This window comes from Heterodontus francisci, chromosome 4 (assembly GCF_036365525.1).
Source record: "Heterodontus francisci isolate sHetFra1 chromosome 4, sHetFra1.hap1, whole genome shotgun sequence".
Lineage (NCBI taxonomy): Eukaryota > Metazoa > Chordata > Chondrichthyes > Heterodontiformes > Heterodontidae > Heterodontus > Heterodontus francisci.
This window is the reverse complement of record NC_090374.1, coordinates 65,097,015-65,110,429: the sequence shown is the minus strand read 5'-3', so window position 1 is coordinate 65,110,429 and position 13,415 is coordinate 65,097,015. Positions and strand designations below refer to the sequence as shown.

General features: G+C 42.3%; 1 protein-coding gene across 1 annotated transcript in view; it reads right to left on the bottom strand.

The window, feature by feature from the left end:
* rasa1a (RAS p21 protein activator (GTPase activating protein) 1a) overlaps positions 1–13,415 on the bottom strand; it is a 268,303-nt gene that overhangs the window by 172,009 nt on the left and 82,879 nt on the right. Inside the window, exons 2-3 of the mRNA XM_068029646.1 lie at positions 11,387–11,539; positions 3,939–4,074 (exon numbers count right to left, since the gene is read on the bottom strand). Of these exons, the coding sequence (XP_067885747.1) occupies positions 3,939–4,074; positions 11,387–11,539 (289 nt within the window). The remainder of the gene's footprint in view (positions 1–3,938; positions 4,075–11,386; positions 11,540–13,415) is intronic.

Here is a 13,415-nt window from a genome sequence, read left to right as displayed (position 1 = left end):
ATTTGACATCTTGCTTACAGTGATGAAAACTGACTAGTCAAGCTGGTGGGGAGGGAGACAAGAGAGACAGATCAGGGGAATGGAGTTGGGCTGAGAAACCAAAATCCATAATTCCAAGATGGAAATGAGTAGTTAAATTAAGAAATGTCAGTTAAGTGATGCCAAGCTTGGATTTTAAAAGCCTGTAGGTGAAACAAAGCCTGAAGGAGGCAAGTTATTTCCCAGTTTCCAGGTTCTGGGAATTCCAACACAGTGGAGTTGTATTGAACAGATGGAGCGCATAGGGTGACATATTTACAACATAGAAGAATAAATTTGGAGGAGCACTGATGATAGCAGTATTGATAAACTAGAGATACAAGAAAGGCTGTAGTAACAAGATAGAGATCAGTGGATAGGTGTGGGAGAAGGGCCACATAACAGACAAGCATTTTCTTATATCCTGTTCAAGACTGCAAAGGAAATTAGAAGAATCTCTGAATACAAAAGTAGCATTCAGGTTGTGGACAAACAGAGATGATAGCTACTGAGGAGAAAAGAATACCTTGGTATAAAAGAGGAAAGCCAACATATTCAAGGTAGCAGTAAAAATGGAGTTGTGGGAGTTCATTTGAAATGTGGGTTGAGTCATAGATGAGAGGAGATTGCTGCTGGTTGGACGTGCAAAACTCATGAGGAAACTCTAAAAAAAAACTGGTAGAAACGATACTGTGACTGCCCCAAAGGGCATGCTGGAAACCAAGGCATAGGAATTCAGCTTGTGAACAGCAGAGGTTGCATGTAGTGAGGGCATGTGATCTTTAAGGCTGTTGATGAATGTAGAGAGGGATGAACAAAAAGTAGATGGGCTTGGGCAAGAAGTAAAAATGGTCACCAATACACAGAAGAAACAGAGTGGGAGAGGGAGAACCCCCATGTTGATGGAAAGAGACAGCTGATGAGGCAACAACTCAAGACAATAGGATCTGAAAGGAAACTAAATAGGAACAATCCTAACCCTAGCAGCAAACCATGCGAGTTGGGAGAAAGATTTCCTATGTGCAATATATAGCTCCAATATTCTATAAAACAATTTCCTTCTCTGAAAGCCAAACTAAACAAGATCATTCCACTACCAGTGGTTGGCTTTTGGGAGAAAAGTCATCAAGTGCTGCTTTCCAAGAAACAAGTCACAATGAATTCCCACCTGTCACTGATACTTGCTCGAGTTCAGTGATGTCAGTTTCCCCTTTAAGCAGTTTTTTTTTTAAACGGGAGTCGATTCTCTCTGCTCTATATCTAGTTATACTATAGCATAGCCTGAGGATAGCATCATCTTATGATCTGGAGCAGATACGTATGCCTTTTGCACATGCGTTTCTTCAATCTCTCCAAATATGGATTGAGTTAATACTAGATAAGGTGAAGTCCAGTTTGAATCAAAACAGCTTTATACAGAGCAATAATTATGAATTGAATTTCTTAGTTCAATTTATGTTCAGGTAATGGTACAATATAAAGAACATGCGGCACTACTTCCAGTACTGTAGGATGGATTAAATAGAAAAGTCCCCCTGCATTCTGACTGGATGATTTAAATGATAATCCTGTTAGCCATATTCAAGGGTTTTGAACCCATCAGGTGACAGATGAGACAAGGACACAAACAATGGGAAAGAAAACAGCAGGTACAAAACTAAATTTCAACTTGCCACATGGCCCTGCAACCCTTTTACTGTTCTACTACCATGCAAGCCTCTTCTGAGATATTAAAGAGACCTTCAACCTCCATTGGCAGCCTTCCCAAATTCTCTACATCAAACATTAACGCACAGAAGCTGACTGACCTCATTCAATATGGTTCCAGCAATTTCTGTGTTTGCTTCTAAACTCGTGGGTTTGGTTTAGAAAATTTGTGTTTTTTTAAATAATTAAAAGCAGTTTACTCTGCTCAGTCATCGTACAGTAATGGCTGCCACTTGGCTGTCTCATCAGAATTTTCACCTCCATGGGTGACTAAGTGGCAGCTAACTATCTTGTAGTAATAGGTAATCATTACTTGATATACCAATACCTGATGTTCTGAATTACAGTAGCATTAATTGATGCCAATCTTCCAATTTTCAGTAATCTTCAATTCTCATCCCCACAGATTTCACACACTGCTTATTTACCTGCTGAATAGGACTGAGTTTCCAAGAAGCCAATTGGTTAAGGTGGCCAATGAGATTACGTGATCCCAAGAATTTTACACCCTGCACATTTCAGTAACAGGTGAAACAAAAAAAAAAACTGCAGATGCTTGAAATCTGAAACAACACAGAAAATGCTGGAAACCTCAGAAAATCAGGAAACATCTACAAAGAAAGGAAAATGTTAATGTTTCAGGTATAGCCCTTCATTATGTTATCAGACTCAAATCCCTAAGGGCCCCCATCATATTCCTAGGCTTCAGAATTGTTTCTAAGCTCCAACTCCAGGCTCACATGGCTACTCCCTCCAAGACCCCTGCCCACTCCTTCCCACACATTAACTTCAGCTCTCCCAGCTTCAGTCCAACTCCTGTCACCCCAACCCACACTCCTCCACTCCCTGCCACATCCTACTACCCAAATGGATTTAAAAGATCAAGAAGAAATAAATGCAAATTGTTCCTAGTGGAGGTACAACCAAGCCAATAAACTTTAACAGCATTAATGCCCTTCCCTTGCAAACACAAAAATCTTTTATAAATAAATTTAAAAAAATCTGAGTCAGGGAATGGAAGGACAGAGCTGTATTTCACCAGGGTTCAAAAATAATTGGTCAGATTTTGCCCTCAGTGCCAGCCATTCATTATACTTCGGCACAGACTGTGAGATTTTACACTAGAACTTACTGCGATTAGAAAGCCATTTCAGCACAGAGCCCTCTGCAGGGAATGTGGGTCCTGTGCGAACAGGCAATAAACTGTACTTCTCCTTAAAACATTCTTCCGTTTGATTGGTTAATGAAGAGCATACAGTCTGAACCACGAGGTACAAGTTAGAGTATTTAATACAACGCCAGAATATTTAATACAACGCCAGATCATGTACCGAAAGCAAAAGAGAAGGAAAGGAAGATTGGATTGACAGAAAAAAAGTGTTAAAAATTACATTAATTTTTAAATCTCCAATAATAATTAAAATCTGAAAGAATGAGGCTCCACACTTATAAAAGTTCATTTTCAGTGTCAGAGAGGTTGTTTGATAAAGAGTAATTAAGACTCATCATTCCATTTAAAATTTACTTACACTGAAATGGGCATGCCCAAACATTTTCTGCTGAGCTTAATGAGCAGCTGTCACACAAGTACAGCAACTTAATGCCATTCTATATATTACAATACCAAGTCGCTCAACGAGATAACGCGGCTATATAGCGCCACTTCTGAAACAGCAGGGCAACTCGGACAGCTGCTTCCTGATTTCCACGTTTAACTGCACATGTGCATTCACTGGAAGTTGCTGTCCGATTACATTTAAATCACAGTAATCGCCGTTAGCCTCACTGTTCTTTCTACAGCAAAATCCTGCCCAATATTTAAAAAAAAAAATGGTGAGTTGAAGAAACTTTATCAGCACATTAATTATATAACTTAATACCCAATACTCTCCAATGTCTCAGCAGCAGAGGGCTAAGTTTCATGCTGCCACCTTTTGGGATCACCATTACAGAATATCCCCTCTGATACAGTTCTCTTCCATTGCTGCATCTGGGTTGAAAAATTAAGACAGAGAAGATAGTGAGGGAGGTTGAAAGAGAGCACGCAAGAAAATAGGGAGGGAAGAGAGCATAAGCAAGTGGAGAACAGGGAGACAGTGAGAAAGTTTCAGTGCAACAACTGTCTTTTATCATTCTGCTTTTCATAGGTTTGTTATATTAGTGTTTACATTGGTCCAACACTAACACTTCTAAATTATAACTTATACACTTACTTCTGGAGGTGCTACTGGAAACAGAAGCTTCTCTCCTTTTAGCAAGCAGGACACATGACTGTAGTAACCAATCAGATCTGAAAGCGAGGAAAACCGTCGTCCACCAATGTAATAATCGCCACACATCGCAATGATCCTAGAACCGCCACAACAATGCAATTCTGAGTTATAAGGTTAAGGTAATTTAATCATTTAATTCATGTCATTTGCAACAGACTAATCTGCCTAATTTAAAAATGTTAAGGCAGTTTGTTTGACACAGGCAAAAGCTAATAGCAGTCCTGAAGCAGGTAGAGTGGCCTTTAAATAGAACTATTAGACTTCCTCCCTGCAATGGTTGCAAGGTAACTGAACAATACAGTTGATCAAGCAAGGTCGACCGTCATTCCTCAGTCTTCAAGCCACAGTGTGAGCCTTCGCATCAAGACTTCTAAATTGCTTGAGGGGTTAAAAACCCTGATGGCATAATGCAGCAATTTCAACTTGCTACAGCAGCACAAAAATTCTGAAACTGCTACCCACAGACCTCACGAGACCAACTGAGAAGCACCTGGTGGCAGAGTCAGCTTACACTAAATGATGAGGTACTTTAGATGACCCAGGACTGAGACATCACAATTAATGCTACAGAGCCACATATTCCACCCAATGAGCTAAACCTAACACATCCCAAATTTAATGAAAAAACAGTACATTAGCCGAAGAGTTAAAATACTTCAGTAGATAGGAAAGGTTAAGTAACAAGGAGCTCCCCAGTTCTATGGATAAATGCTTTACTGGGTGTGGCACAGGAGACCTACAAAATACATTTGCATCTTCACTTGTTATGAGATCTCTTTCACAAAGTAAATAAATATCTCATTCACAGCTTCCTCTGCAACACACTACTTTTTTGTTCAAGTGCTTTCTTTTCCGTGTAATGACAAATTGTTGACTAAATTCTGACGAGTTCAAAATCGTTTGGAGTTTAAAACGTCCATGAAAATTAAAGGTCAATTAAAAACAAGTCATTTCAAATAATTAACCTTCTAAAAAACTGGTTACAAGAACTACTCATCAAACTAGTCCTTGACCTTTTGAGGATGGGGAGAAGCAAGTGCTGGTATCTGAAAGAACATTCTCCAAAACCAGTCACAACTGGACAGTGTGGCTAATGCTGCACTGTATTTTTCATTAAACTTGTGAACCAGTGTCAGTTTTAGTTGCATTTCATGAAATTTTGAATTACATTACTGTCTAACTTAGCTGCTGCTCCTTAATAGGTTATTTATAACTGTCATGTTCAAGAAAGCCAACAAGGATGGCAGGGCAGGTGATGTGTTGCAGCTGTAACATGTGGGAGCTGGTGGACACCAGTATGACCCACAGCAACCACATCTGCAGTAAGTGCCTGCGACTCGAGCAACTTCATCTCAGAGTTAATGAACTGAAGGCTGAGCTTCAGACACTGCGCTGCATCAGCGAGCAGTAAAGTTACCTGGTCACTTTGTTCCAGAAGGCGATCACACCCCTTAAGCTATGGTCTTCTGATTTGGTCTGTGGCCAGGGACAGGAGGGCGTGACTACAACTGAGGCAGTCAGTGGTAGGGAAACTATTGGAGAAAATTCTGAAGGAGAGAATCTATCTCCACTTGGAGAGGCAAAATTTGATTAGGAATAGTCAGCATGGCTTTGTCAGAGGGAGGTCATGCCTAACAAATTTGATTGAATTTTTTGAGCATGTGACCAGGTGCGTAGATGAGGGTAGTACAGTTGATGTAGTTTACATGGATTTCAGCAAAGCCTTTGACAAGGACCCACATGGGAGACTTATCAAGAAAGCAAATGCACATGGGATACAAGGTAACTTGATAAGGTGGATTCAAAATTGGCTTAGCTGTAGGAGACAGAGAGTGATGACAGACGGCTGTTTTAGTGACTGGAAGCCAGTGTCCAGTGGCGTACCGCATGGATCGGTGCTGGGTCCCCTATTGTTTGTCATTTATATAAACGACAAAGATGACTATGTGGGGGGGGGGTAGGATCAGTAAGTTCACGGATGACACAAAGATAGGCCGAGTGGTTAACAGTGAAGTGGAGAATCTTAGGTTACAGGAAGATATAGACGGGATGGTCAAATGGGCAGAAAAGTGGCAGATGGAATTTAACGCTGAAAAGTGTGAGGTAATACACTTTGGAAGCAGTAATGTGACATGGAAGTATTCAATGAATGGTCTGACACTGGGAAGTTCCGAGGAACAAAGGGACCTTGGCGTGTTTGTCCACAGATCTCTGAAGGCAGAAGGGCAGGTTAATAGGGTGGTGAAAAAGGCATATGGGAGACTTGCCTTTATCAATCGAGGCATAGATTACAAAAGCAGGGAGGTCATGTTGGAGTTGCATAGAACTTTGGTAAGGCCACAGCTGGAGTACTGTGTGCAATTCTGGTTGCCACATTATAGGAAGGATGTGATTGCATTGGAGGGGGCGCAGAGGCGATTCACCAGGATGTTGCCTGGGATGGAACATTTAAGCTATAAAGAGAGGTTGGATAGGCTTGGGTTGTTTTCGCTGGAGCAGAGAAGACTGAGGGGTGACCTGATCGAGGTGTACAAGATTATGAGGGGCATGGACAGGGTGGATAGGGAGCAGCTGTTCCCCTTAGTTGAAGGGTCAGTTACGAGGGGTCACAAGTTTAAGGTGAGGGGCAGGAGGTTTAAGCGGGATTTGAGGAAGAACTTTTTTACCCAGAGGGTGGTGACGGTCTGGAATGCCCTGCCTGGGAGGGTGGCAGATGCAGGTTGCCTCACATCCTTTAAAAAGTACCTGGATGAGCACTTGGCATGTCATAACATCCAAGGCTATGGGCCAAGTGCTGGCAAATGGGATTAGGTAGACAGGTCAGGTGTTTTAATGCATCGGTGCAGACTCGATGGGCCTCTTCTGCACTGTATTATTCTGTGATTCTGAGGCAGGTATAGGAATGCAGAAGGTAGCACTGAAGGAGCCTCAGCCCTTGCAATTGTCCAACAGGTTTGAGGTTCTTGTTGCTTGTATGGATGAGAACGGGTGCTGCAAGTTGGATGAACTGACCATGGCACCATGGTGCAGGCAGCCATTCAAATGGGTGGAGTAAATAGAAATGTAGTGGTAGTAGGCGACAGTATAGTCAGGGTGATAGACACATTTTCTGCAGCCGAGAGCATGAGTCCAGAAGGCTACGTTGCTTGCCCGGTGCCAGGGGTCAGAACATCTGCTCATGGCTAGAGAGGAACCTGCAGTGGGAGGCGGAAGATCCAGTTGTCGTGGTCCATGTGGGTACCAACAACATGAACAGGACTAAGAAAGAGGTTCTGCTGAGGGATTATGAGTAGTTAGGGGCTAAATTAAAAAGCAGGATCACAAAGGGAATAATCTCTGGATTAGCACATGAGCCAGAGGCAAATTGGTGTAGGGTAAATAAGATTTAGAATGTTGAATGCCTGGCTCAAAGATTGGCGTGGGAGAAATGGGATTTGATTCATGGGACACTGGCACCAGTACTGGAGAAAGTGGGAGCTATACCGTTGGGACAGTCTTCACCTGAACCATGCTGGGACCAGTGTTCTGGCGAGTCATATAACTAGGGTGGTAGAGAGTGCTTTAAACTAAATAGTGGGGGGGAGGGATCACATGAGGGAGATACAGTAAATTAAAAAGGACAAGGCAAAACAGCAGGGTTGGTTGGCATCCTTCCATCTACGAAAGATGATGGACACGCAGCATTTAGATGGGGTGTCTTCTCTGGCTACACCTTAGTTGATGGCTGTGAAGGCGAATCTTGGAGAGGCAGGTTCTGCCGTAAGTGCTGCACGCGAAGTTGCCAAATGACACTGAGTTGTTGTTTTTGACGTTGGCACCTGTTGCCAAGCTGCTGTAGCAACTGGTCATCGTGGTAGTTCACATCAGTCCACAGAAGCTCTCGCTAGTTCCGTCTTCCGCCAACTAGTGACTCCCAAGTGCAATAGTCGACATTTAGGGTCTTCATGTCATGCTTGCATGCATCCTTGAAGCAGAGCTTTGGGCACCCCACTGATTGTCTGTCCCCGGCGACCTCACCACACAGAAGGTTCTTGGGTGTATGACCATCTTCCATTCTGCAGATGTGTCCGATCCACCAAAGCTGCACATTTGGGAGCTCTGCCTTTGAGAGGGCTGCCACATTGTGATTTTGTCCTGCCAACATAATGCAGCACAGACAGCAAAGATGGAAATTATTTAACTTCTTTTCCTGCTAGCTGTAAGTAGCCCATGTTTTACACCCATGCAGCAAGGTGCCGAGAACACAGGCCTAGTGTCAGCTTGGTGTTCTTGTGCACGTTTTGCAAGCTGGCCAAAGATGATAGCTGCTTTCCCTGTGGGTGTATCGGGCTCTGCATCTAGGAACAGATTGTTTGCCACCGTAGACCCAAGGTAATAGAATTTGCTAACCACTTCCAGTGGGGTGGTTATTTAGTGTGTTCAGGGGCAGAAATGCAACACGTTGCCCATGACCATGGTTTTCTTGACACTTAAGGTCAAGTAGAATAGGTTACAGGCACGGGAGAGACAGTCTATGAGTCTTTGTAGCTAAGTTTCCGTGTGAACGACCAGCACAGCATCATCAGTGAAGAAGAATTCTTTGATCAGGATGTGAAATGTTTTTGTCTTCGCTTTCAGCCTTGATAGATTGTAGGGGTTGCTGTCTGGCCTAGAGTGCAAGTAAACTCCTTCCATATCTGCAGGGAAGGCGAAGGTTAGGAGCATGGAGGAGATGCCAAACAGAGTGGGGGCTAGGACACAGCCCTGCTTCACTCCATTCTTCAATCGGAAACTGTCGAAAGTGGAGCCATCAAATTGTACAGTGACATGGAATGGGACCTGAATATTGAAGGGTACATGTCATTTAGGAAGAACAGGAAGCTAGGAAAAGGTGGAAGGGTGGCTCGATTAATTAATGATGGTATTAGTGCAATTGAGAAGGATGACCTAAGTTCAGGAAACCAGGATGTAGAAGCAGTTTGGGTAGAGATGAGAAATCAGAGGCAAAAAGTCACTTGTGGGAGTGGTGTACAGGCCACCTAATGTTAACCACACTGTAGGTTGGGGTATAAAAGAACAATGGCAGCCTGTCAGAAAGGTATGATGATAATCATGGGGGGGTTTTAACCTACATATAGACTGGAAAAATCAGATGGGCAGAGGTAGCCTACAGGAGGAGTACACAGGATGTTTTCAGGATAATTTCTTGGAACAGTACATTCTGGTGCCAACCAGACAGCAGGCTATACTAGACCTAGTATTGCGCAACTAGATAGGATTAATTAATGACCTAACAGTTAAGGTGCCCCTAGGTAGCAGTGATCATAAAATGTTTGACTTTTACATTCAGTTTGAGGGCAAGAAGATTGGGTCCAAGACCAGGATTTTAAACTTAAATAAGGGTAATTATGAGGGCATGAAATCAGAGTTAGCTAAAGTAAAGTGGAAAATTAGGTTAAGGGATAGGTCAATAGAGATGCAGTGGCAGACATTTAAGGGGATATTTCAGAATACACAGAATAAATATATTTCAATGAGAAAGAAAAATTCCAAAAGGGGGGACCCACCATCCGTGGTTCACTAAAGCAGTTAAAGATAGTATCAAACTTTTTAAAAAAGCATATAATTGCGCAAAGACGGGTAGCAGGTCAGAAGATTAAGTTCCGAAGAAGGGTCACTGACCCGAAATGTTAACTCTGCTTCTCTTTCCACAGATGCTGCCAGACCTGCTGAGTGAATCCAGCATTTCTTGTTTTTGTTTCAGAAGATTAACATGACTGAAAGATTGAAAAGGAAGGTAAAATTACAAGTCCCCGGGTCCTGATGGACTTCATCCTAGGGCCTTAAGAGAAGTGGCTAGTGAGGTAGTTGATGCATTAGTTTTAATTTTCCAAAATTCCCTAGAGTCAGGGAAGGTTCTGTCAGACTGGAAAATAGCGAATGTAACTCCTTTATTCAAAAATGAAGGGAAACAAAAGAAGGAAACTACAGGCCATTTAGCTTAACATCTGCCTTAGGGAAAATGTTAGAAGCTATTATTAAAGATGTTATAGCAGGGCACTTAGAAAAACTGACGGTAATCAGGCAGAGTCAACATGGTTTTGTGAAAGGAAAATCATGATTAACCAATTTATTGGAGTTCTTTGAGGGAGTTGCATGTGCTGTGGATGTATTGTACTTAGATTTCCAGAAGGCATTTGATAAGGTGCCACATCAAAGGTTATTGCAAAAAATAAAGCTCATGGTGTAGGGGATAGCATATTGACATGGACAGAAGATTGGCGAGCTAACAGGAAACAGTAGGCATAAATGGGTCATTTTCTGGTTGGCAAGATGTAACAAGTAGTGTGCCACAGGTATCTGTGCTGGGGCCTCAACTTTTTACAATTTATATAAACGACTTGGATGAAGGAACTAAATGTAGGGTAACTAAATTTGCTGATGACACAAAGATAGGTAGGAAAGTAAGCTGTCAAGAGAACATAGAGAGTCTACAAAGGGATTTGGCAGATGGAGTATAATGTGGGAAAATGTGAACTTGACCACTTTGGCAGGAAGAATAGAAAAGCAATGTATTATTTGAATAGAGAGACACTGCAGAACTCGACAGTACAGAGGGATCTGGGTGTCCTGGTACATGAATCACAAAAGGTTAGTATGCAGGTACAGCAAGTGATTGGAGAGGTAAATGGAATGTTGGCATTTATTGGCAGGGCAACTGAATATAAAAGTAGGGAAGTATTGCTACAGCTGTTCAGTGCCTTAGATCGCATCTGGAGTACTGCGTGCAGTTTTGGTCTCCTTACTTAAGGAAGGATATAACTGCATTGGAAGCAGTTCAGAGAAGGTTCATTCGACTGATTCCTGAGATGAAGGGATTATCTTATGAGGAAAAGTTGAGCAAGTTGGGCCTATACCCATTGGAGTTTAGAAGAATGAGAGGTGATCTTATTGAAACATATAAAGATCCTGAGGGGACTTGACAGGGTGGATGCTGAAAGGATGTTTCCCCTTGTGGGAGAGTTTAGAACTAGGGAACACAGTTTAAAAATTAGGGTCTCCCATTTAAGACTGAGATGAGAATTATTTTCTCTGAGGGTCTTTAGTCCATGGAATTCTCTTCCCCACAGAGCTGTGGAGGCTGGGTCATTAAATATATTCAAGGCTGAGTTAGATTTTTGATCGACAAGGGAGTCAAGAGTTATGAGGGGAAGACAGGAAAGTGGAGTTGAGGCTGCAATCAGATCAGTCATGATCTTATCAAATGGCGGAGCAGGCTCGAGGAGCCAAATGGCCTATACCTGCTCCTAATTCTGTGTTCAAATTATGTTAAAACAGCCCCTCCCCTCTGTTCATCCACTGCCCCCACTTACGCTACCCCCAAATTAATCGATCACTAGATGTATCACCTGAAATGATTGACCACGCCTGTTTTACTTAGAAACGAAAGCACAAATGAACCTGGTCTTCGATCACTTTCCCTGATGAGATAGCTTCCTGGTCGGCCTGCCTGGCAAAGCCGCTCTTCAGCGATTGTACGATCCAGTTTTCCATGATACCACCTGAAAAAGTAAAATGAGTAATGCATTTATACTACACCACAAACTGTAGATAACAAAATAATTAGTGTTTCAGCTCAAAATACATGTAACAGTTGAAGATTTCTGTTAAGAATCAATTTGAAATGTGCTTTGGTTGGGAATGCACTTAAAATCTTTGCACATTTTTATGACGATGCATTTCAGTACAGATTTGAAGCACCATTTCATTTTTTGTGTAACAATGGTTTATAACTCAATAGATGTCACCAGAATATCAGAGCAGACGTGAAGTATGGTAATCGTTGCTGCATATGCTCATCACTGTAGAAAATGATAATTTTACATAGCCCATCCATCCTTCAGGGTTAAAGTTCTTTGAAAGACATTAATCTTCTGCATAAAACACAATTACACAGGATGATTACTTTGTGACATCTTCAATAGCTCTACACCATACTGGATTGGAAAGCAAAGTATGGAGGAATAGGGAAGCTAAACTTCTAACATTTCTCATTCTTAAACTTCCACATATGTAAATACAGAAAATAACATAAGTTGTCAAACTAAATGCCGTGGGATTTAGCGTAAACTGTGGAAATGGGTAAGAAATGAGTACTTATTACAATAGGGTCAGAGTTGTAGGGGGAAATACTGATTACAGTACCTCAGCGCTCAGCACTATGCTTTCTAATTTACATAAATGACCTGGATTCAAAAATTCAGTGCAAAAAGTGGTCAAACCTGCAGACCATATCAAATTAAGGTCAATGGAATGAAAAGCTTTAAAATTATAGAATGAGTTTAACAAATTATGTAAGGGAGCAGAGATGAAACAATTAGATCAAATTTAATGCTAACCAGTGTAACGTGCTACATGTTGAAAGGAAATATAGACGATATGGTGCTGACTGTAGTTCAGTATTCTGTTCACCTTGTTGATCGAGTCCAACCAGTGTAGGACATCATTCAGCATTGAGTCTACAAAGCAACAGAACTATTTCCAGTGGGAGAAAAATAACTGGAGGTACCTGGTGTTTAAACTCCTCATGGCCTTGCACTCCCCATCTCCATAACCCCAATGTGACAACTCCACTCTAACTATGTTTGTCTGATTTGAGCCTCTTGTCCAATCTCCTCTCAACATTCACTTCAACAGCAGTTCTTTCACCGCTGAGGGACCACATTCAAATTTTCTTCCTAAAACCTCTACAACTTTCCCCTTTAAGACACTTAAAATGCAGTACTGACCAAGCTTTTAGTCATACCCTCCTTCACTAGTGTCCTGGAGGGAAGGTAATCTGCCATCCTTACCTGGTCTGGCCTACATGCGACTCCAGACCCAAGGCAATGTGGCTGACCCTTAACTGCCCTCTGAAATGGCCTAGAAAGCCACATAGTTGTAACAAACTGCTACAAAGCCTAAGAAAAAGAATGCAACCGGACGGGCCAACCGGCATAGATCTAGGTACTGGAAACGACAATGGCAAACCCAACCCTGTCAATCCTACAAAGTCCTCCTTACTAACATCCAAGGGCTTGTGCCAAAATTGGAAGAGCTGTCCCACAAACCAGTCAAGCAACAGCCTGACATAGTCATACTCACAGAATCATACCTTACAATGTCCCAGACACCACCATCACCATCCCACCGGCAGGACGGACCCACCAGAGGTGGCGGCACAGTGGTATACAGTTGAGAGGAAGTTGCCCTGGGAGTCCTTCAACATTGACTCGGGACCCCATGAAGTCTCATGGCATCAGGTCACACATGGGCAAATAAACTTCCTACTGATTACCACCTATCGCCTGCCCACACCACCCCCATCCCGCTTGGCTGATGAATGAGTGCTCCTCCATGTTGAACACCCATTGGAAGAAGCACTGAGGGTAGCAAGAG